The sequence below is a fragment of the Gracilinanus agilis genome, chromosome 6 (genome assembly GCF_016433145.1).
Source record: "Gracilinanus agilis isolate LMUSP501 chromosome 6, AgileGrace, whole genome shotgun sequence".
In the NCBI taxonomy this organism is placed as follows: Eukaryota; Metazoa; Chordata; class Mammalia; order Didelphimorphia; family Didelphidae; genus Gracilinanus; species Gracilinanus agilis.
In genome coordinates, this window is record NC_058135.1 from 16,037,402 (window position 1) to 16,062,852 (window position 25,451).

Genomic DNA, 25,451 nt, shown 5'->3' on the forward strand with positions numbered 1-25,451 from the left:
CGGCTGCAGTGGCCAAGGACTGGAAAGGTGTTTGTTCTCAAAAGTCTAGAAAATGAGCTTTTCCAACCCCATAGTATTCCCTCTTTTCTGAGAGAAAAATAAAAGGGGAACCCAGTCTCCTCTCTCTCTCTCTCTCTCTCTCTCTCTCTCTCTCTCTCTCTCCATACACACACACACACACACACACAAGCCTATGAGGCTCAGTGCCCAGCAGGGGCAGCCAGTCAGCTGATCATGGCATTGGCACGAGAACCCAGGCTACAGGTTGTACCCTGCTGCTCCTTCAAAGCGCTATGATGTGGGACAGTGAGGTGGCTCAGTGGATTGAGAGCCAGGCCCAGAGATGGGAGTTCCTGGGTTTAAACATGGCTTCAGACATGTCCTAGCTGTGTGACCCTGGGCAAGTCACTTAACCCATTGCCTAGCCCTCACTGTTCTTCTGCTTTGAAACCAATATTGATTATAAGCTGGAAGGTAAGAGTTAAAAAAAAAAAAATCTTAAGTGCTATTGCGAGGCTCCAAGAATCCTCTTCCCAGGAGGCTCACTTGAATTCAGAGCCAGTTCTCCCAGGCGTTCTAGAACTAGGCTGAGGGTGGGCTGTTCCCTCCCTACCATCTTCAGATCTCCTGACTGCCAACAGTGGAGAACACAGAAGGTCCAAGTGGCTTTTGGCTTGGGTTGTCCCTGAAGTTCTGGAAGAACAGTGGTCCACCTCTCCTGGGAGCCATTACGCCCTCTCATTGATTGGGTTTTTTTTATTTTGATGTCCCTATTTTGATGTCCTCAGGCCCTCTCATTCACTCAAGGAACTCTGGGCCCACACACATTGGATCTGATCCCCGGGGGATGGTAACCCCGGAGGGTCAGTTTCCATCTTTGGCTTGCTGACTCCCAAATGGAGTTTATTCAAGAAAACCTCCCAAGCCCAGCTTAGAGATGACTTCTGCTTGGGTTTACCTCAGAGTGGTTAGCAGGGTGCCCCACTCCTCTGAGAGTGGGGCGCTCTTGGAGACAGACTTCCCCACAGAAGATGGCTAAGATGCTTAGATCTCACAGGAGCCCATGGACAAATGGAGAACCCTAAGAGTCCTCTGGCTTTCCTCTCCATCCCCCAAAGGAAGATGGAGGTTAAGTTCCCACTGAGTCCTAGTAGACAATCTCCCCAAGACTTGCAGCACCACCCTGAGGTTTAGCCTCTTCTCCTCTCCCTTAGAAGACTGGCATTGGGGCCAATGAACCAGCAGCCTCCTTTTCACCAGACCTGTCCTGTTCAGACAACTCTAAGCTACACAGGACATGTGGGCTGGCTGCTTTCTTCCAGAGACCTCTGCCTCAAGCAGTCTGATCTCCCGGGAGAGTTCATTCTAAGCAGACCAGCATCTGAACTCCCAAACTTCTTGGGGTTCCCCATGAAGCAGCTGCCACAGCTAATGAGGTCCAGAAAATCTCCTTTCCCTGCCTAGTGGATGAGATTCCATGGCCATGGTGCTGAGGGGAATCCAGATCCCTCCTCCACCTCATAAGCCACTGGGGCTCAAGAGAGGCATCCTTTGGCTGTCTTAGGCCTCATGCAGACCCAGAGCCACCATGGGCTTCTGCTACGTGTTGTCATTGCTGCTCCTGGGGTAGGGGAGGGAGAATCCTTACCTTCCTTGTCCCCTCAGCTGCACTCTGGAAAAGGTGAGAAGTGGGTCCTGGAGATCCAGAGCCCTGAGGAGACAAAAGAGAGAAAGGAGGTCAGGAGAAGATAGAGGGGAGAGGAGGCAAGGAGAGATCAGAGGAGAGAGGAGAGAGAAAGAGGCAGGGAACAGGAAAGAAGAGAGGGAGAGAGAGGCAGGGAGAGAGGAGAGAAAGGGGAAGAGAGAGGGCAGGAGAAATTGAAACAGGGAAGTGATGGGGGCAGAAGGGGAGAGGTTAGGGAGAGAGGGCAAAGGAAGACAGAGACTTTCTTTTCGACGCCTTGAAGAGGAGCCTTACCTCACATGGCCAGTCTTTTAGAGTTCCTGAGTCTTGGTCATGGTCCCTATTCTGCAATCTCATCAGGTGGATTGCACAATGCCTCATGTAATCAGGGATGCTCCTAATTCCCCTCTCTCCTCCCATTACTGAGCTCATAAGCAGCTTTCTCTACTTCTCTTCGTGACCTGCTCTCACTCTGGTCAGTTTGACCCTGGGCTTGAGTGTTAACCTTGACTCTGCCCCTGGAATACCCTGATGGATGCCCAGGCATGAACTGGTCTCTCTTCCCTCTGATCCATCTGCCATGATGGGTACCAGCCTGTTTTTGGAGGAGGTGACCTGAATCTAATCCTTACCCTGGCCCTGACTCAGAGGATCCTAGATAGAGTTGGAAGGTGCCTTAGAAGTAATCTAGTCTAAGTCACCCATTTTACAGGTTTGGAAACTAAGGCCCAGAAGTACCAAGGATTACATAACCATCCTGGGTTGGGGATAGAGTTAGGGAGTGTGAAGGGGCAGGAGGAGCCACTGAGAAACTCAGCTGGTGTTTCACTGAAAAGGCAGCAACTACTTGGGAAACACTCACTATCCCTGGCTTGACTGTGTGACTATATGTTCCAGATTCTGCACAGCGAGATCTCCTCTATTGAAAAGCAGGCGACGACGGCCGGGGGGTGCCCACTGCTCATTCGGTGCAAGAATTTCCAGGTGCTGCACCTCGTGGTGCCTCAGGAGCGAGACTGCCAGGATGTGTACATCTCCCTCCTCCGGCTGGCCAGGCCAGGTAGGGCCCAGGGGCCAGGGCTGGGAGCTGTGGGCTTTGGCAGGAGCAGACCCTCTGCGCCCATATGTCTCTCTCTTTTCCCAAGAATAACATGAGATACTTGTTGACTACTGTTAAGATTTTCTATACTTAATTGCTCTGTTGCTCTCTCAAGATAATGATCCTCTTAAAAGATGTTAGGAAGCTCCTCTAGCCCAAAGCTCTTGGGGATGACTGCTTCCTTTTCTAGACTTTTTCTAGGAATCCCTTTAGTAGTACACTTTAGAAGGGCAGCTGGGTGGTTTAGTGGATAGAGTGCCAGGCCTGGAGATGGAAGGTTCTGGGTTCAAATTTGGGCGCTCTCTTCTTCTCTCTTCTCTCTTCTCTCTTCTCTCTTCTCTTCTCTCCCTCTTTCTCTCTCTCTCTCTCTCTCTCTTTCTCTCTCTCTCTCTCTCTCTCTCTCTTTCTGCCAGGAATCCAAGATAGGCTCATTGGCCTAGGAAGGTTGTAGTTTCCATTTCCTTCTTTTTTCATGAAGTTGAGGGCATTTTTCTTTCATTTCTGCTCTCTAGGACCTTCCCAAGACCACTGACAATAGCCCAACTATATCACTAGCTGCTAGGTCTTTTAGTCACCTCTTGTAGTTAGCAGCTCATTTGTACTGCTGCCTTGAATATATCCAGGGCCAGTAGGTGCTCTCTTAGCCTGAGCATCACTCCTTGGAAAGCCATTGTTGTTCTTCCTGTTTCAGTGTGAAAGTCATTTTCCTTGAGGGTAAAAACAAACGCCAAATAAGTCTAGCATTGCTATCTTCTTTCTGGAATTAGAATCACATGGATTTAGAACCGGAAGAAAATGGAGGCCCAGAGAAGTTACCTTGCCCAAGTTTTTGTGATTTATTATCAAATCCCTAGAACCAGGGGACTTGAAGTCCTCCTGCTATACCACACTGGCTGTATCAGTCAAAGGTGACCAGTCATACGCCATCCCTTTGTCCCCAAGCTGCCATGCTAACTCTTCTCTGAACTTCCTTTTTCCACAACAAAGCCCCAAACTTTGGTTTTTGATTATTGTTGTCCTTGATTTTCTTCACCAGTCTGGGCTCCTTCTAAGCTTTCTCATTTCTGACTCTAAGGCTGCGTGTGTTTGTAGCTACTTTTGTTTTAGTCTTTGGGCCACTTCTTTTAGAAGTCGACACCAACCAGAGAGTTCCCTGGGCACCCAACAGCCATCTCTTTTTAGACACTCCACCCTTGTTAAAACTCTTTTAGGTCCTCCATCGGCTCTGATGCTATTCAGAATGGGGTATAGAAGCATTATAGGGGACCATAAGCTCCAAAGGAACCATTGGGTGGGATTTGGGGTGATGGTCTAGCAGCCTGTGGCTTTACTGTGGAGCTTGGGCATGACTATGGTCTCAGACTCAGAATATATTTATTTCTGTTGGACTAAAACTTGTCTCCACTGTGACATGATCATTAGGGGCATCCTAGGCTCTATGGGGCTCCCCCCTACAAAGGCCTCTGGTTCTGGTCTCACACAAACTCTGATTCATCCTCTATATGGGGACATAGCCTCTCCCTTCCAAAAGTAGGGAGTGATATTTCTCTTTCTCTGTTCCTACCCTAGAATAGAACTCTGAGGGAAATCTCTAAAATAAAGGTTAGGAACATGAATCATGGAAACATGGAAAAATACTTAAATAAAAATAAAATAAATAAAATATAGGTTAGGGATGGCTCATGTACAGAGTCTCCCCCAAAGAGAATAATGAGATCTCTTCTAGAACCCAAACTCAAGGTACATTGTGACCATGAGGGGCATAAACAACAGTTTATTTCCTCCATCAATTCTTTAATCAATCAATACATGCTCATGAAGTTCCTATTACATGCCAGGCACTGTGCTAAGCCCTGAGGATACAAAGAGAGGCAAAGAACAGCTCTTGCCTTTGGGGAGCTCTCAGTCTATTCTTCTTGTATTTCTGGGTAAATCTGTTAGCCTCTTGGGGACCCAGAAAACTCTTTAATATTCTAAATTGCAGATGAGATTCTAATTTGCATTGACAGGGACTTTCCTTGCTTGGGACTTCCCCCAACCAAGGAAATCCAAGGGCTCATCACTTTCCCTATCCTATCCCTGGGATTTCAGATCTTTGTGTTTCCTGGGTCCCAGGAAGGACTTGCCCAGAGTCTCAAATCTGGTATGTGTCAGACACTTCACTTGAACTTGGGGTCTTCCTTATAAATATTAATTCTTCAGTAGAGTAGCAATAACTAACTTGGGTCTTCCTCATAAATATGGTGGCAGGGGACCAGGCTCAGGAAAAGTGGTGTTCTAGAGAAACCAAACATTTGCCCTGAGTCACCACTCTACTGCCCACTTCTGTAAAAGCCCCCCATTCCCAGAATGCCCGTTTGCTCCCCTTAGGCCATTCTATTTCTTGATTTCTTTCAGGCTCAGGGTAGAAACTCTCTGGGATTTAATGCTTGTCTGTCAATATAAAGATAATAAAAGAAAATAAATAAATAAACAAGTACAAGCTAGAAAATAGGAAGGGCACTAGCAGTTGGAGAGGAATCAGGAAAGCTCCATGAGCCTGAGCTGAGACTTGAAGAAATTGGGGATTCTAAGAGCCAGAGATGAGGGGGAGCCATGAGGTACCCCCAGATCAAAGGTGCAGAGAGTGGAGAGAGTGTGTGGCACATGAGGACCAGAGAGAAGGATTGTTTGGCTGGATTGGAGAGTATAGGAAGGGGGAATAGTGATCCATGAGGCTGCAAATGTGGATGGGAGCCAACTAGTGGGAGACCTTAAATGTGCCTGGAGGAGACCAGGTTTTGTCCTAGAGGCACGTTTGTGAACGTGTGGCATGCATGCCGTAACATACCGCTCCCTTCCCTCTCTACATGCATGCCTGAGGACATTTCTCTCATCACCTGCCCTTCTGCCCAGAAGTCCAATGGGAGCACTTTGTCCCTCCCCTGTCTGGGGTAAGGGAGCAGCTCACATGTGGTGTGAGGGTACAATTGGGCATTTGGTCTCTAACAGGTTCACCATCACTGTCCTAGAGCATTTGAGGTTATTTTTTTATAGAGAGAACTAGGGTGGATATGTCTGCACCTTAGGGAGATTACCTTGACTTCTGTGTGTTGGATGGTTGGAGAAAAGAGTTTGGAAGCAAAGGACCACCCAGGAGGCTGGGGCCATCATCCCAGTGAAGAGTAAGGAAGGCCTGGACTAGCATACTGGCTGTGTGAATAGAGAGAAGAGAATGGAACCAAGATGTGTCTTTGAGATAGAATTGGTAAGAGTTGGTAATTGCTCTTTTTTTTTGGTCCATCAAGTAAGCTGGCATCTTCAAGGCCAGCCCTTCCACCACCACATGGACTTCTAGAACTTCTATGGTCACTGGGAAAGGAAAAGGCCAGGGCCACCTGGGAGATCTGCTGGTGAAAAGGAAGTACAAATCCAGGGAATCGTTGCTTTGAAAATAATGAAACATTTCCAAGAAGGCAGGGGAAGGAAGTTCTCTAGGAAGAACCTTTGGGGCAGGTGGTAGAAGCCTGGATTGAAGAGACAAGCTCCTTCACCCTTCCCTGACACACAGAGGATGAGGCTTATTTGAAGGAAGTTCAGTGGAAACAACACTCATCCCTCATTGTGGAAATGTGAAAGGGGAGACCATTAAGTGGAGAAGCTGTTCATGGGTCTCCTTCGTTGGAGATAGACAGGCTGACACCAGAGCCAAGAGGAGTCGGTCAAGACAAAGACTTTTCCCCTGAAGCCCTGACAAAGGCAAACAGCACCTCCAAGTTGATGTCTAAAGAAGTGAGGACCAACAGAAACTATGAATTCATGTCTAATCAGGGTATGAGTGTGGGAATAAGCAAAGGAGGCCACTGTGGCCAGCCAGCAGCAGCTGTGATGGTTGAGATCAGAATGGGGGATTGAGCCAGGCCATTGTTCAAAATGTGAGAAACACTAGTTAGAAGCCACGGCTGCAGAACCAAGAAGGATATGTCTGAACAGCTAAGAGCACCCCTACTCCCAAGCATTGACCCCTGCTTATTTTAGGCCAGGGCGATGGTGCCAGAGCCCTTAAACCAGCTCTCTGCCGGGAATGTGGGCTTGGGTTCTCCAAGAACCCACCTTGAGAAAGAGGAAACTCTTGGTGCCATCTGGTCTGAGCTGTGTTTGCAGGTAAAGGCTCCAATGGGCCTCTAAGGTACCCATAGTGACTCTTTCAAAAAACAATTTTCCTAAAGAAAATATCCTCAGATCCCAATAATTCATTTTGGAAGAAAAACTACTTACCAAAAAATAAAATTGGTTTTTAATATTATGAACAAATATTCTTGGCAACTAATTAGATATAATTGGGGGTTGGGATGGGGTGACCAAGAGAATTGTGCTTCTATCAATAGAAATAGGTAGTTAGGTGGCACAACAGTGTATAAAGCACTGAGCCTGGAATCAGGAAAACCTGAGTTCAAATCCAGCCTCAGATACTAGTTGAGTGAGGGCAAATCATCTGCCTGCCTCCATTCCAGATGTGTAAAATGAGGATAATAATAGTGCCTATTTCCCAGGGTTGTTGTAAGGATCAAATATTTATAAAGAGCTTTGCCAGCCTTAAAGCACTCCATAAGTGCTGGCTATGATTATCATTATCATAGAAACAGGGGTGTCTAGAGAAAGGACAGGTTTTTAGGGGAGCTGTGACACTTTGGGAACATTCAGGTTCCAGCCCAGGTGACCCTTGAACACTCTTGCCCAAAGTTCTGCTTTTTCATTTACGTTTCTGTTTACTAGAAATGAGTGGATTGTGGTTCTCAGGAAATGCTACGTCCTCTCCCCCAGCCCAGGCTTCTCCCTAATCCTGCCTGCCCCTGATCCCAAGCAGGCATTAAGTCTCATACTTCTCCATTTAGCTCTCCTTTGGTGATGGCTGTCATGCCACTATGCCCCTGGTTGTCAGAGCTGGCCATGCTGCCTGGGATGGCCACTCCAGGACCGAGGGGACTGACTAGACTCCAAGACTGCTATTTCCCCCTGGTGTGACCTGTTGTTGTTGTTGTTGTTCAATTTCTTTCACTCTTGTCTTATTCTTTAGACCCCATTTGAGGTTTTCTTGGTAAAGATACGAGAGGCATTTGCCATTTTCTTCTCCAGCTCTTTACAGATGAGGAAACTGGTGTATGTAGGGTTAAGTGATGGCCCAGCATCACACTGATGTTAAATGTCTGAGGTCATTTGAACTCAGATCTTCCTGACTCCGTCCACTGCACTCTCCTTTCAATAAATATCTCTAGTCAGGTAGCCCATTTGAGTCTCTACTTCTAGCATCTTGTTGTCCTATCCTAATGGCCACCAAACTCACATAATGGTCATGGAGGGTCCTTGGTCAAGGATAGAGCTCAGTGGGAGTGTTGAAGTATGGCAGAAATGGGGAGAGTCCATTTGAGTTCTTGGTGAACCTGGTGAACAGAGGCACCAAGCCAAGAACACAGGATGAGAACACATTAAGAGAGCAGCCTAGAATTGGAAGGCTCCAGGGAAGAAGAGATGAGCTTGTGTAGATGGGCTGGAGTCAAATAGTGAGTGCCTAGCCTAGACATGTGTGCCTTCTTCAGGGTCAGAGAGGAGCCTCTGTAGGCTTGTGAGTAGAGCAGCAGTGTGGCCGCCAAGGTGGTGTCTTGGGAAGATACCTCTGAGCAGCTGAGTTTGCCCCTTTGGGGCCTCTGAGGGGCCGTGCTCTCCATGCCTGGCTGGGTGCCCACTTCCCTCCGACAGCCGAGGCCTCATCGCCTGCATTCCATACATTCCTTACTCAGCAGAGGCAAGTCTACATCCATCCCTCCAGGTAGTCTGCTCATGATTTCTGCCTTTTGTCTACTTGGGGTCAAAACAACCTAGCTTTGATCTAAAACCTGGCCTTTGGTTAGGAAGACTTGGATTCAGATCCCACCTCTGACATTTATTAGCTTTGTGACCTTGGGGAGATGACTTACCCTATCTTAGCCCCCCATACTTTCTAAGTATTTTTGTCTGTCTGCATTGTCATTAGGCCCATCCTGACAAAATTGCCAAGCTTGTGGGAGTGTGCTTGTTCACATTAGGTAGTATGGTGTATAATTAGAATCTGTTACCCTAAAAACTACAATTCCTAGCACCCCACTCTCTTCACTTTACATGCTGACAAAGGGTGGATATAAATTTGATGTAGCCCCGCCTCTTGCTCTCTTGTCTTCCTGTTGCAGCTTTGGTGGAGCGGGCTTTTTAAACAGGCAAGGAGACCTTAGTCACGTGGTCTTAATTTTGTTAAATAATTAAGTTTTTTTACGTCTATTTCCTTTTTATTCCTTCTACTTCAAGTGATTATTAATAAACTCTATGAAATACAATTCTTGGAGTGTTGGACACTAATTTAAATCCTACAATGGCTACAGATGGTTATGGGATGCCAAAGTCAAGACGGGAATTCTCCAGGTCCAGCGTTTTATTGGGAAGGTTCATTTAATTCACAAGCACATGGTATGACATATTTCACAATGGCTTCATGGGGGAAGATGAAATAAATAGTTACTCTCCGGACTTTGCTCCCATGTTTCATTTATATTTTCTCCTGCCCTCTTCTTTCTCCCTTTGGTGAGTCCTGCCCAGAACCTCCATCCATTTGGAGAAAGGGCCCAGAATAGCCATCTGTAGTCTCTAGACTTGGCCACAGTGGTGGCCCACTGTGAGTGCTTCCTCCCTACTCCCTTGTGCCTCTCACCTGTTTTTCTTTTTTTCTTTTTCTAAATACTATTTCATTTTCCCCTATTAAAAAGCAATTTTTAGCATTTTTTACATAGAACTTTTAAAATTTAATTTAAAAATTTTATTTAATTAAAAATTTTATTTAGAATATTTTTCCATGTTTACATGATTCATGATCCAACACCCCCGCCCCCATTTTCTCCTCCTCCCAAAGCCAACAAGCAACTCCACTGGGTTATACATGTATTATTGTTCAAAACCTATTTCCATGTTATTCATATTTGCAGTAGAGTGATCTTTTAACATCAAAACCCTAATCACATCCTTATCACACTATGTGGTTGATCATATATTTTTCTTCTGCATTTCTGCTCCCACAGTTCTTTCTCTGGATGTGGATAGCGTTCTTTCTCCTAAGTTCCTCTGGATTGTCCTGGATCACTGCATTGCTGCTAGTAGAGAAGTTCATTACGTTCAATTTGCCACAGTGTATCCGTCTCTGTGTATAAGGTTCTCCTGGTTCTGCTCCTTTCACTCTGCATCACTTCCTGGAGTTCTTTCCAGTTCACATGGAATTCCTCCATTTTTTTATTCCTGTCAGCACAATAATATTCCATCACCAACAAATACCACAATTTGTTCAGCCATTCCCCAATTGAAGGACACTCTCTTATTTTCCAATTTTTTGCTACCACAAAGAGTGGGGCTATAAATATTTTTGTACAAGTCTTTTTCCTTATCTCTTTGGGGTACAAATCCAGCAGCGATATGGCTGGATCAAAGAGCAGGCATTTATTTAAAGCCCTTTGTAGCATTATTTTTTAAAAAGGTTTTGAGTTCCAGATTTTCTCCTTTCTTCTGATGCCCCTCCATCATTCCCTCCATGCTCTCCCCTGTCACTGAGATAGTAAGTAATCTGATACATATTTTACATGTATAATCACATGAAACATTTTTCTACATTTGTCGTTTGGTGGGAGAGTTCTCAAATGTTAAAAAAAAAAAAAGAAGAAAAACGAAACATATATGTTTGAGTCTACATTCAGACTCCAGTTCTTTCTCGGAGGGCAGATGGCATTTTTCATCATGAATATCTAAGATCATCTTGGATTATTGTATCACTCAGAATAACTAGGCTATTCACAGTTGTTCATCAAGAAATATTGCTGTCATGGTGTACAATGTTCTTTTGGTTCTGCTCACTTCATTTTGCATCAGTTCACATAAGTCCTGATGTTTCTGAAATCATCTTGCTTGTCATTTCTTATAGCATAGTAATATCCATTGCTATCATATACCACATTTTATTTAGCCATTCTTCAATTGATGGACGACCTCTCAATTTCCAATTCTTTTTTTACCACAAAAAGAACTGCAATAAATATTTTTGTACAAATAGGTCCTTTCCCCCTTTTTAAAAATCTCTTTGGGATCAAGACCTAGTAATGGTATTGATGGATCAAAGAGTATGCACAGTTTTAGAGGCCTTTGAGCATAGTTCCAAATTAGCTCTCCAGAATTCCAAAATAGCTCTCCAGAATTCCAAAATAGCTCTCCAGAATGCTTGAATCAGATCATGCAACTCCACCAACAGTGTATTAGTGTCTCAGTTTTTCCTCATCCCTTCCAACATTTATCATTTTCCTTTACTGTTATTTTAGCCAATCTGACAGATGTGAGGTTAAGTACCTCAGAGTTGTTTTAATTTGTATTTCCTAATCAAGAATGATTTAAAGCATTTTTCATATGACTATAAACAGCTTTGATTTCTTCATCTGAAAACTGCCTGTTCATATCCTTTGATCATTTCTTAGTTGGAGAATGACTTTTATTTTCACATATTTGACTTTGTTCTTCATATATTTGAGAAACTAACCTTTTTTCATAGATACTTCCTCCAAAAAAAATTTCCCCCAGCTTTCTTCTTTCCTTCTAATATTGGTTGCATTTGTTTTGTTTGTACAAAACCTTTTAAATTTAATATAACCAAAATTATCCATGTTACATTTTATAATGCTCTCTATCTCTTGTTTGGTCCTAAAATTTCCCCCTTATCCATAGATCTGACAAGTAGACTATTTGATGCTCCTCTAATTTGCTTATGGCATCACTCTTTATATTTAGATCATGTACCCACATTGACCTTATCTTGGTATATGATGTGAGATCTCACCTGTTTTTCTGACGCAGATTGATTCAATGGGATGTGTTCTTTGCCCAGAGAAAAGCAATCCCTAAGAACATTGAGCGCAGTTTCCGTGGAGAAGGCATTTGGGTTAGGGTTCTTTCTGTCCCTGTAGAGTCGAGCAGAAAGCCTTGGCAAAGGGGAAGGCTTGGAGAGTTTTTGTTGGCTCATTTTTTTATGTTCAGATGGAAAAGAAGTTGTTTTGTAAGGAATTTCAGAATTCCAACAAAAAGTCAAAGCTTCTGTAAAGCAAAACACTCAGCAGATGCCGTTTGTGTGAATAAGATGGAGAGGTGTGGGCTGTGTGGATGATGGCACAATGACATAGATCAGAATTGGTGGAAAGGTCGAACCCAAAGAAGAGAGAATAGGTGCTTGGTTCATTGGCAAGACCACTCTGGATTCAGATCCTGCCTCTGTGACCATCACTCTATTTATCATCAGTTTCCTCCTCTGAGTTAGTCTAGATGACTTCTGAGTACCTTCCAGCTCTCTCTCTCTGGCCTTTGTCTTGTGCTACTGAGCAGTTTTATCAGTGATATAGACAGAGGCAATCATGGCATGTCAAATTACAGAGGAGGCAAAGTTAGGTGGGATCGTGAATATTCCCAGTAACAGAGGCAGAACCCAGAAGAATCTCACCAGGCTAGAGTGTTAGGCTGACTTTAATGAAATAATATCAAACATAGGAATAAACTTACTTTACAAAAGATCCACTTTGCTTGGGGAGGATGAGGGTTAGCCTCAGTGCATCTGGAAACAATCTGTGGGTGTTAGTGGACTCCAAGCTCCCAAGGCAGGTATCAGCGGATGAGTAGCAGGAAAGAGATCTGGGACTGCTATGGGGTCCCCTGTAGTAGTCAGAGGAGAGAGGTCCAATGAGCCCAGCTTCATTTGACCTCCATCTGACCATGACTGACTCTACAGTACTGTGCTCATTTCGAGGCCCTAGTCTTAGGAGGGATTCAGATAAAGGAGCACCCAGTGACTGGGAAATGAAGGTGCTACAAAAACAGATCTCTCAGCAAACATTTATTGTAAAATAAAGGATCAAAAAGTCTGAGCATCGGGACACTGAAAAGCCTTATGGTCACGCTCCAACAGAGTTGTTAGAAGGGTCTGGGGACAAACATGGGGGCAAAGTGGCATATGTTGGCTGGCTTCAGGGGTCATGGGAAAGAGGAGTCATACCTAGTCTGCCTGGACCATGGCTGGAAGGTGTAAGAAGAGCACTGAGGCTCGATGTGAGGAAAAGCTACCTAACCATGATGTAGAATGGGTCACACCCAGACATGGTGGATGCCTCCTCCTCACTGGAGGAATCACAACTGGTGCCATGAGTATCCTAGAATAGATTCTTATGTGACTTGGATGAAAAGTCTCTGAAGTCCTTTTGACCTGGGAGGTTCTGAGATTCCAGAGCAGGACAATGTTGGGGCAGTACAATGTGCTATCTCCAACTTCCTTCCATAAATTCCGCCGCCTGACAGCTCTCAACAGAGGACTTTGCCTCCTGCTTTCCTCAGAATATTGAGGCCAGTGGGGTTGAGCTGCCTCTTTCTCTCTCTCTCTCTCTATTGTCTGCCATTCTCTCCTGCTTCCTCCTGCCTCAGAGGCCCAGCTGGCCCTTTTCCCTAAGACCAGCTATTCTGTCTGTGCCCATTTACCCATCCCTTCAATCTCTTGAACACTGAGGGGCTGAGAACAATCCTGACCTGAGTAGCCAACCCCACAACTCCTGTCCCCGGTCTCAGCTATGAAGAAACCCCCTCTTTCTCTTTTTCTTCAGTCCCAACTAATTGGCTCCAAGAATAGCTCATTATAGATGCTGTCAAAACATTACATGTTCCCTTAAGGTTCTCCTGAAGTTCCTTATTTCTCACTCATAGCGTTTCCCCAGTTGGATTAGAATCTTTGGGATTTCCCCATGTTTGTTTTTTTTAAAAAAAGCCTAGGATTGCCCTTTTTACTTTTCAAAATCTTCCTTATGGCCTTTGGGAAATGTACGTCCTCACATCATGTTTCCTTCTTCCTTGATCATGAATCATTCACAGCTTTCCTTTGATTGTATCTTGTGCTCCTCACTGAGAAAACTTTGCATAAAGATTGGGGAGAAGAAGGTGAGGCAGGTACCATTTGTTCAAGATTATTAGTCTTTGGATGGAATTCAAAGGAGAAGAATCTCACCATCCCAGTGGAAAGGTTCCTTGGGCTCATGCCAGCCTCTTCTTATGAGTCCTGGTACAAGACTGAGGGAGAAGGAGGCTTGGCATTGGAAGACCTGGCTTTGAATCTTGACTTATCATCTGTTGACACCCATTCACCCTTCTGTGTGACCTTAATCATGTCTTTTCACCTTAGTTTTCTTCTCTAGATGTTTGAATAGATATTCTCTGAGGGAATGGGAACATACAGCTAAGACTGGAACTTGAAACTTACCTAGTCTGAGTCCCTCATTTTATAAATTAAGAAACTGAGGCCCTAGAGGGTTAATGCTTGCCCAAGGTCACACAGATAGACCCTTTGTCCTGAAGATTTCATGGCTCTTAACCTTGGAGAAGCAGCCTGGGTTAGACAGGAAGTCAAGAAGACTCTGCTTTGAATCCAAGCTTTGCCACTTCCCTCCCTGAGCCCTAGCTTAGAGTTTGACCTAACTGATCTTGATGGGCCTTTCTGCTCTCCTCCCTGTGCTCCTCTGATCTTCCCTGGGGGCTGCTGCAGTGCTCTGCACATGGTCTATACTTCCCCAGCCCTAGGAACATCCTTAGAAAGACCACAGGACAAAGCCCAAGAAAGGACTTTCAGCTCCATTAAAAAGATACAGAAGGGACAGCTGGGTAGCTCAGTGGATTGAGAGCCAGACCTAGAGAAGGGAAGTCCTGGGTTCAAATCTGGCCTCAAACACTTCCCAGCTGTGTGACCCTGGGCAAGTCACTTACCCCCATTGCCTAGCTCTTACAAAAAAAAAAAAAAAGGCTATGGAGCTGTTAGCAAGATGGACATCTCTGTTCTGCACCAGCCAGACCTCATTTTGAATACTGGTCTCAGTTTTGGGGGCTACAGTTTAATAGGTCAGAGATATACTGGAGAGGGTCCAGCAAAGGCAACTCAGATGGTGATGGATCTTGCATCTACACCAAGTGAAGAATAGCTGGAAAATGAAGAGGACTCAGGAGAGGGGAGGAGGGAGCCATGATCCTTGTCCTATGAAGAAATGACTAGGCCCCAGGAAGCAGAACCAGCAAAGAGGCCACTCTTCCTCCAAATTCTGGTTGTCCCAGAGTGATAACACTGGGGAGGAAGGCCTGTAGGGGCTGAGCATCCCCCGCCTCCGAGGCCTTCAAGCACAACCTGGATGTTACCTGACATTGGTTAGATGGCATGGCCACTGAGGAGCCCTTCAACTCTTGGATCCTGAGATTCAGTGAAGTGATGAGATGGAGTTCCCTATTCCCTGACAGTGGCCCACAAAGATTTCTCATCAGCCACATTTTGAAGGGCACAAAAACAGAGAGGCCTGTGGCAGAGCGCCTGCCCTGTGGGCAAATGGTAAAAGACTCGGGGGCTTGGATGGCCAGGACCCACTGACGTGTGGGAGAGCCGAGAGCAGACCTTGGGCCATAGCTGCGAGCCCAGTGATTACACCTGGATCAGGGTCAAACCCGAGCCTCAGAAATAGCCAGACCAGCAGCAGAGAGGGGAGAAAGCCCTTGGTGCAGGCACACCAGCTCACCCGACTACACCCGGCTACACCCCAGAGTCTCTACTGGAATCTGCCCCTTAGCTGGTAGTTTAAGGATTGTACCACCTGGTGGAGAGATTATATATGACACTCCAATTATAATTTGTATAGGTTTCTAATATATAATTTATGGTTATGTAATATTTTATAATTGCATATGTATTTACAGACATAATATATTTACATATAATTTATGATTATGTAGTTATTCTATAACTATATATTTATATATAATTTACAATTATGCAATATTCTGTAACTATATATTTATAGATTTATAATATATTTACATATAATTTATGATTAAATAATTATTCTGCAATCATAGATTTATGATAAACATTTGCATATTTGATTATATAATCATTATATAATCATGTTTATAGTTTTATGATATATTTACATATAATTTATGATTACATAATTATTTTATGGTTCTATATTATTTCTATATTTATAATATATTCTTATGTATTACACCTGCAATTTATGATTATGTAATTATTCTATAATTATACTTAGTTGTATATAATAAATTACAATTATGTGATAAACCTATGTAATAATTATGTATAATTAATAAAGTAAAAACCTGTTTTCTATAGGTTTAGAGTAAGCAGGATGAGCCCATGGGAATACTCAGATGAGGGCAGGGCCATGTGTCCCCCAGGACACTCCCCAGCTGTAAGCGCAGTCTTCACCTATGTTAGAGAGGTATCTGGGAGAGCCTTCCTGTAAGAGGCATTGCTAGGAGTGTCCTGGTACTACAGTTTTATTTTATTTTATTTTTTATTTTTGTTTTTATTTTGAATATTTTCCCCTAGTTACATATTTCATGTTCTTTCCCTCTCCCCAAACTCCCTAACCCCCTGTGTCAACGCACACTTCCACTGGGTTTTACATGTATCATGGATTATGACCTAATTCCATATTATTGATAGTTGGACTAGAGTTATTGTTTAGTGTCTTCATCCCCAATAATATCCCCATCAGCCCATGTGTTCAAGCAGTTGTTTTTCTTCTGTGTTTCTCCTCCCACAGTTCTTCCTCTGAGTGTGGCTAGTTTTCTTTCTCATAAGTTCCTCAGTCTTGCTCTGGATCCTTGCATTGCTGCTAGTAGAGAAGTCTGCTATGTTCAATTGCTGGTACTACAGTTTTAGAGCTGGCTCAAATGCCAGCTATTCCTTGTGTCCCCATCTTCCTCCTTTCCAAAGAAAGGCCACCGACAAGATGAAGGGCTTGGCCCCAGCTCACACAGACAGGAAATGGAAGAACTTTGTCCTCAAAGATCTCTGTCCATTTGCCCATCCTGCCTTCCTGGCAAGGCCAAGGAGGTGATGCTTTAAAAAGCAAAACAAACCAACTTCCTGCCCTGGAATATCTTAGAGCATTAAAGGAAGTTAGAAAAGTTCTTTTTTTCTGGCCCTATATCCCATCTGAGAGGATTCCAACCCATTGATGACTAAAAGCTTCTTGATTCTTGTGTTTTTCTCAAATGTACTGAAGCTTTAGGTGAGGGCTCCACGATGGTGCCATCATGGCTTCTGGCCCAGTGTGAGAGAACACTACAGATGGGGGCTCGGAAAGCAGCGGAAACATCTCCAGCTTGGGCTGAATTCCTAGTCCTCTGAAACGTGGGCTTTGCTTGTTAGGAATCCCAACTCTGAGGCTGTTACTTTGGGTTTGGGAGTAGTAAGATGGGTAGGCCTGGCATGGTGACTAGAGAGCTGGCCTTGGAGTGACAGAAGCCTGAGTTCAAGTCCTGCCTCAGGCCGGTCATACTGTCTTTACGCTGCAGGCAAACCTCTTTAATACTGTTCCTGTGAGAGCAGCAGTTCTCCTTTGGGGTAGAAGGTGCTGGTTTCCCAAGGAATTCCCTACCCCTGAGGAATCATAGGCCCGGTGCAAAAGAAAAACAGGAAGACTGCAAAACTAAGTTTGCTTTCTTCATTTAGGGAGCTCAGCGGGGTGAGGCCAGAGAGTAAGGAGAAAGCAGAGGGCAGAAATAACTGGTCCACCTTTCTCCTCCTGACCCCAGGCCCACCTTCCCACTGCAGCCAAGCTCGTGGATCCAAAGGGTTGACAGCAGAAGGGCCAATGCCAGTGTGCTGCTTCTGCTACACAGGAGGGAGGCTTTGGGGAGGCCCCTGCCCTACTTGGTGTTGGAGTGGGATATATGGGCTGCTTCAAGGATCTGGACTTTTCCTGGTGAGGGTTCCCTGGCACCCTCTCCCTCCCCCCACCCCACAGACCCTGAGGCTCTTGACCTCTTCCTGGTCTCTGGTTCTCAGGAATGGTCTGGGGCTGGGGCTGGGGCTCTCCCACCTGGGCCAGGCTGACCCCAGGCCTGTCTTCCAAGCTTTCCCAGCTGTCCGGGGCATGCTCTTTGCTGGGATTATGGTCTCCTCTCTGAAGCTAACCCCCTGCCCAGAATCAGGTACGCCCTACATGTGGGGCACCGTGCTAAGCACTGAGGGTACAAGAGACAAGAGGGCCTTTCCCTGGGGAGGAGCTCCCCATCTAACTGGCTCCATACAAAGCGAACTCTCAGCAGGCTGGCCACCACCTCTGATCCCAGCTTGGGGCCTGCCCTCCAAAAGCCCCCTTAAAAAGGCGCTTGGTCAGAATAAGGGGCGAGGCTCGGGGGTCTCCCATGCTTTACAGCCCGAAGCCTGGGCTCCCAAGGGCCAGGGTTCTTCCTTTGAAATGGAAGCTTCTGGAAGACCAGGGAGGTCACTGTCATTGTCCTACCCACATCCTTTCTTGCTCTTTATGTCTCTGGGTCCAGTGAATGGGGGCAACGATCTTTAGGCAGACCCAGTGGCTCGGTCTCCCCCTCCTATAGCTAGGGACACTTCCTGTGAAAGGGGGTTAGGGTCTCATGGTTAGCAAGTGTCCCATCTTCTAAGCCGGGCTCGGGGGGCTCCAGAGAAAGAAAGGATGCCCGAGGGCTAGTCCCTGGGATGATTGTGGCTCATCATGAGCTATCCCAGGAGCAGGCAGAGTGGTCATGAGCTACTGACCACTCAAGTTCCCAAAGGGAGAAGGTGGCCAGCCTCCTAGCAGCCAGGGGACCATGGGGAGGGGGGTGGGAAGGGAGACTAAGTTCTCCTCTGCTCCAGCCAGGATGGAGCTCAATGGAAGGGAAGGGCTTGGACATTGTCAAGGACTAGGGAGGAGGGATGATCACTGACACCAAGCCTAGGTGGCGAGGAATGCTCTTTCTAAGACATGGGATGAGGCCTCGAATGCCCAGGGAGGGCCTAGCACTTTGGAGGCTGTCTGTGTAATGGCCTTCCTTCTGCCTGTGCACCAGTCATGAGACAAGGAAGGAAGCTCAAAAAGGGGGCTATCAGCTGCACTCTTTGTGGTGGCAAAAAATTGGAAAATGAGGGGCTGCCCTTTGATTGGAGAATGGCTGAACAAATTGTGTATATGCTGGTGATGGAATATTATTGTGCTCAAAGGAATAAAGAACTGGAGGAATTTCATGTGAACTGGAAAGACCTCCAGGAAGTGATGCAGAGCGAAAGGAGCAGAACCAGGAGAACATTGTACACAGAGACTGATATACTGTGGTAAAACTGAATATAATGGACGTCTGTACTAGCAGCAATGCAATGACCCAGGACAATTCTGAGGAACTTATGAGAAAGAAAACTAGCCACATTCAGAGAAAGAACTGTGGGAGCAGGAATGCAAAAGAAAAATAGCTGCTTGATCACATGGTTTGGTTGGGATATGATTTAGGGATGTAGGCTCTAAACCATCACCCTAGTGCAAATATCAATAATATGGAAATAGGTCTTGCACATGTAAAACCTTGTGGAATTGCACATGGACTATGGGAGCGGGGTGGAAGGAGGGGAGGGAAAGAACACGAATCATGTAACCATGGAAAAATGTTCATAATTAATTAACAAAATAACAATAAATAAAAAAGAAGTGGGCTATCAATATAGAACTCATGAGGGCCTCAGAAGGGGGAGCGAGGGAAGGAGAGTAACAGTTCCTCAGGGAAGCCCTTTACAAGCATTCATGGGAAAACAAGAGCATCATGGCAGATACTGGACCTGGAGCAGCCTGGGTCTTACTTTCCACTCTCTGGCCTCTGTCTTTCAGTGAAATATGAAGAGCTGTTCTGTTTCTCCTTTAACCCCAAGCTGGATAAGGAAGAGCGGGAGCAAGGCTGGAGGCTGGTGGATCTCCGAGAGGAGTACAAGCGCATGGGCATCCCCAACAGCTGCTGGCACCTCAGCGACGTCAACAGAGACTATCGGGTGAGTGCAGTGGGTGGCAGGCACAGGGGACATGAAGAAGGCCCACCTGTGTGGCAAGGCGTGAGAAGGGCTCCCCCAGCTCTCTGATTGGACCTCTTCTCTGCTTTTTCTAAAACTAGGCATTTATGGGGAAGAGCTGTGTGACAGTGGAGGGCAGGAGGGCTGATTGGAGCATTTTTTTGGACAGCTCACCCAAATCTTAGGTAACCAATGTTCTCATGCATATAGTAGGTGTTACAAAAACGCTTATTCTCTCCCCAACCTATGTGGTTGATCTTCTACTTTCCTCTCAGAGAAGAAAGCAATCTACTCCATTCTTTAAAAAAAATAACTTGAAGGGGGGCAGCTAGGTGGCTCAGTGGATGGAGAGCCAGGCCTGGAGATGGGAGGTCCTAGGTTCAAATTTGGCCTCAGACACTTCCCAGCTGTGTGACCCTGGGCAAGTCACTTCAATTAACCCCCATTATGACTCTTCTGATGGAAGGTATCATTAAAATAATAATAACAACAACAACAACAGCAGCAGCAGCAGCAGCAACAACAACAACAACAGCAACAACTTGAAGACACAGGGCTCCATAGAGAAGTCACTAGAAGTCAGAGAGAGACTTGGGCTTCCACCCCAGCTCTGCTTTGAGACCTTGGACAAAAGAAATAAAATGAACCCACTCTCATATCCCTGCCCACCCCCTTCTCAAAGACAAAACAAAAGAAACTCAGGCTTTCCAAAAGTTAGGCATTTGGATTGAACAATCTCCTCCGAAGATTCTGGGATAGAATTCTTACTCTGTGGATTCTTATAGTAACAGGAATGTCAAGTTTGCTTAAACTTTAATGAGAAGTTGTTTCAAAATGCTGTTCACCTCCAGAGAGAGGGCTGAGGGAGTCTGACTGCAGATTAAAGCCTACTTTTTTCCCTTTATTTTTCTTGCTTTTTTTTATTCAACATGACCAATATGGAAATGTATCATGTATCACTGAGATCATGTTGCTTGTCTTTGCAATAGGTAGGGGAAGGAGGAAGAGAATTCAGAACTCAAAAATTTTTAAGATAAATGTTAAAATAGAGAAAGAATAAATTTGTTTTTAAAAATAAATTAAAAAAACAAATGGGAAGTTTCTGTAGATATGGGCTCTAAGGAGATTTGGTCCTCACTTTTCTGAAACTTGTGTGAAGAGTTCAATATTGAATGTAAATCTAGTGATAAATATTCCAGAGAATCCATTGCATGGTGCAGGCAAGAGCAAAGGAGGCAGAGGGCCTTTTGGAAACTCATTCCAGAGAGTAGAATCTTGGTGTTGTCCACTGGGAAGGCACCAAAAGAATTTGACTCTTCTCAGTCCTTCTGGTAGTTTTAATCATGATGAACTTTTAAAAAATAAATAAAGTGATCTTTTTTAAAGAAAGAAAATGCAGCATGTTTACAGTATAGGGGGGATCTAGATGATGAGAGGGAATAGTGTGGAGAGCTCTGAAAAAATAGGCCTTGAATGCCACCCTAAAGAGTTTGGATTCCCTTCAGTAAGTAGAAGGCAACAAAGGCTTTGGAATAGAGAGATATGATTAGATCCCCGAGCCGGATTAATGTGGCAGCTCGGAATGAGCGAGACCTCATTGATTCAAAGTCTTTTATTAGAGGAGAATGTCTGAAATCAATCCCTTTGGGTGGTAACAGGCAGAGGGAACAATTATTGGAGGATAAACCAGGTCAATTCCCATGACTTCCTCATGGAAGTTTGATATTTTTCTTTTTTGGCTGTTGTTGTTTCACCTTTGGATTTTGACAGCTCAATCAGTGCTCAGGAGAACCTTTCTTGTAACAGAGGAAAAAGAGGTGTAAAAGCAGATGGTATGTACAGCTCTCTCTTCTGATGGGGAACGCCATGTTCCTCAGATATCATCTCCTGCTTTTGGACCCAAAGTAAGAAAGTGGACCTCATTGGTTGTCCTGTGGAACTAAGATTGGCCATCAAAATTCAATGGAGTTCAACTAACTTTAGTGTTGGCTTTCCTACTACTGCTCTTGTCACTGGGTAGACATTTCTTTTACAGAATTACAAAGTTGAGTTGGAAGAGACTTCAAGGGTCATAAATCTCCCTGCAAACATCCCTGGGAAGTGGTTACTTAGCCTGTGCTTAAAGCTATCCAAGGACAGGGAGCTTGTCACCCCTTCAGGTAGTCTCTTCCATCTTCCACTTTTGGACGGCTCTCAGTGTGAGGAGATTTGTCCCGACATTGAGCCTCCATTTCCCCATTACTACTCCTGTTCTACCCTCTGGGGCCAGGCACAATAAGTCCAGTCCCGCCTCCATCTCACAGACCTAACACTGAAAAATGGTTCTCCTGTGCTACTGCACACCCTGAGGATTCTGTTTTCTTCTTGAGGAAAAACACTGCCAGTTCCTTCTACTGATTCTCACATGACATGGATGCAAGCCCATGGACTTCCCTTGATCTTTATCCATTCAGAAAAGGCTTCTTGTGTTTCATGCAATTTCTCAGAGTCATCATTCCTTGTGACACAATAACATTCATTTCCTTCATCCACCACAATCTCAACCATCCTCCCCTTCCACACGATGGGCACAAACCTTGTTTCCAGCTATTTCTTACCATAAAAGATGCTGCTCTAAATATCGAGGTACTAATTCCCTACTTTGACCTCTTTGGGATATTTGTCCAGTAGTAGGAGGTGGGTGGATAGAACATTGGCTTTAACTCTTGCCTTGGGCACTTACTAGCTGAATTACCCTGGGCAAGTCTTCTAATCTCTGTCTGCCTCAGTTTTCTCATCTATAAAATGAGAAGAACAATGGTACCAACCTCCCAGAGTGGTTGTAAGGATCCAGGCTTTTTCAGTCATGCCTGACTCTTCGTGATCCCATCTGAGGTTTTCTTAAAAAGGATTCTGGAGTGGTTTGCTCATTTTACAGATGAGGAAATTGAGGCCCACAGGTTTAAGGCCTGGTGTTCTATCCAGTGTACCACCTAGCTGCCCTAAAGTACTCTAGACATGGCAGCTAGTATTACAATGATGCTGATTCTGATGCGTGTTGCAGTAGAACTCTCAGATCTTTTTCAGATGAATTGATGTATAGCCACCTGCCTTTCATCTCATTCTGCTGAAGTCAGCCTTTTGGTCCAAAGTTTGACTATACTTAATCCTGCTTCAGTTCCATCTCATTAGCTCCGTGCCCCAATCTGCCAAGACCTTGTCAAAAACAGCCCTGCCTCTCAAAGGCAATGAAGAAAATATAAAAATAAAAGATCAATCCCACATCACTGAGGCCCCTGACAGGAGACTTTCAGTCCTGCCCTCTCCAGGCCAAAGGTCACTTTCCTTGGCTGAGATATCAAGCTAAAAGGAAAAAAGAGTTGACCAGTTCCACCATCTCTTCTGCTCTGATAGCATCCCAGCCAATCAGGTGGATTTCTTTCTCCAATAAACCTTAAAAATAACCCATAGCCTTTTGGCTCTTTTTCATTTCCTTCTAAGCAGAGCTCTGCTGGAGCCAGCTCAAATCAACACCTAAGAGCCTAGCGTTTAATGTCTAGCAGGAGTGTTTATACCTCAGGAATTGACAGATTTTACAAACCAGAACTTGATGGCTTTTTGGATTATTTTTTTGGATTTGGATTATTAAGACTTGCGAAGATGATGGACAGAATGTTAATAATGTAGATTAAATCTAAAAGTATGCTGTGTACAGATTCTTCCCACTCCTGGAGAGCCAGTTGTTAAGCATTTAACAGGATATCTCTACTCCCAAGACCCAGTTTATTCTTCACTTTTATTCTGTGAATTGTTGCAGGACCATGCTATGCTTTTGTATTCTTCTTCTGGAACCTACCATTGTTTCTACCTTTTGTATATATCTTTAAAAAATATAAGTTGTAGAACAGTTAGGTGGCTCAGTGAAAAGAGAGCCAGGCCTAGGAATGGAAGGGCATGGGTTCAAATTTGGCGTTGGACACTTCCTAGCTGTGTGACCCTGGGCAAGTCACTTAACACCCATTGCTTAGCCCTTACCTCTTTTCTGCCTTTGGACCAATATACAATAGTGATTCTAAGTAGAAGTCTGACAGAATTCTGAGGATTTAAAAAAAAGTTGTAGCAAGAGTATTCAATAAGTCACTCATGGAACCTAGCAGATTGGCTAATATGACAGCAAAGGAAAGTAATAAATATTGGAGAGGATGTGGCAAAATTGGGACACTAATACATTGCTGGCAGAGTTGTAAATTGGTCCAACCATTGTGGAAGGCAATTTGGAATTATGCCCAAAGGGCTTTAAAAGACTGCATGCCTTTTGATCCAACAATACCACTGCTGGGTTTATGCCCCAAAAAAGGTAAGGGAAAAATACACGCACAAAAATATTTATAGCCATGCTCTTTATGGTGGCAAAAAATTGGAAAATTAGGGGAGGCTCTTTTACTGGGGAATGGCTGAACAAAGTTTAGTATCTGATGGTGATGGAATACTATTGTGCTAAAAGGAATAATGAACTGGGGGAATTCTATGTGAACTGGAACGACTTCCAGGAATTGATGCAGAGTGAAAGGATCAGAACCAGGAGAACATTGTACACAGAGACTGATACACTGTGGTAAAATAGAATGTAATGGACTTATGCACTAGCAACAATGCAAAAATCCAGAGCAAGGCTGAGGGACTTATGAGAAAGAAAACTACCCACATTCAGAAGAAGAACTGTGGGAGGAGAAACACAGAAGAAAAACAACTGCTTGATCACATGTTTCGTTGGGGATATGATTGGGGGTGTTGACTTTAAATGATCACTCTATTGCAAATATTAATAATATGGAAATAGATCTTGATCAATGACACATGCTCATTGGCTATGGAAGGGGGAGGGAGTAAAGAAGGGGAAGAACATGAATCACGTAACCATGAAAAAATATTCTAAATTAATCAAATAAATTTTAAAAAATAAAATAAATCATTCGTGGAAAACTTCCTATTTGACAAGAACTGCTGGGAAAACTAGAAAATATGTCGTGCCACAATAAACTCAAAATGGACACTCAATTGAAATATTAAAGGTCAGACCAAAAAAAAAAAATAGAAGAGAACCGAACCAGCTACCTTCTACAGCTAAAGGGGGAGCTCCTAACTCAACAAAGGGTAGAGGCAATCACAGCAGATATAGTAGCTAATTTTGATTACATGAAATTGTAAAGTTTGTGCACAAACAAAATCAATGCAATTAGGATAAGAAGGTAAGCCATTCCTCAAGGGAAAAAAATCTTTGTCCTAAATATCTTTGGTAAGGATCTGATATCCAAGATATAGGGGATGAACCCAAATATTTACAACCAAGAGCCATTCCAAAATGCAAACATGGACAAAGATTGTGGACAAACAATTCTCAAAAGAAGATTGACAATCTTTGAATAACCATAGGAAAGAATGCCCCAAATCTTTAAGGTTAAGAGAATTAGGAATCAGAACAACTTGAAGGTTCCACCTCAGACCCAGCAGCCTGGCAAAGACGACAAAGTTGGGATCACTCAGTGTGGGAGAGATTGGACTTATCAAGTTCATTAACACCCTGTGGATGGAGTTGTCAATTGACCCAACCATTCTGGAAAGAAGGTCAGAACTATGTTAAGAAAGTGACTAACCCATCTATATCCTTTGACCCTAATATCTTACAGCTAAGTACATACTCCAGAAAGGTCAGAGATAAAAATAAAAGCCCCGTATATACCATGATATTTAGAAGAGCATCT

At 44.4% G+C, this 25,451-nt stretch overlaps 1 protein-coding gene across 1 annotated transcript in view; it reads left to right on the forward strand.

The window, feature by feature from the left end:
• Nucleotides 1–25,451, forward strand: part of MTMR7 (myotubularin related protein 7) — a 67,066-nt gene that overhangs the window by 2,836 nt on the left and 38,779 nt on the right. Inside the window, exons 3-4 of the mRNA XM_044681129.1 lie at nucleotides 2,582–2,744; nucleotides 19,535–19,692. Of these exons, the coding sequence (XP_044537064.1) occupies nucleotides 2,582–2,744; nucleotides 19,535–19,692 (321 nt within the window). The remainder of the gene's footprint in view (nucleotides 1–2,581; nucleotides 2,745–19,534; nucleotides 19,693–25,451) is intronic.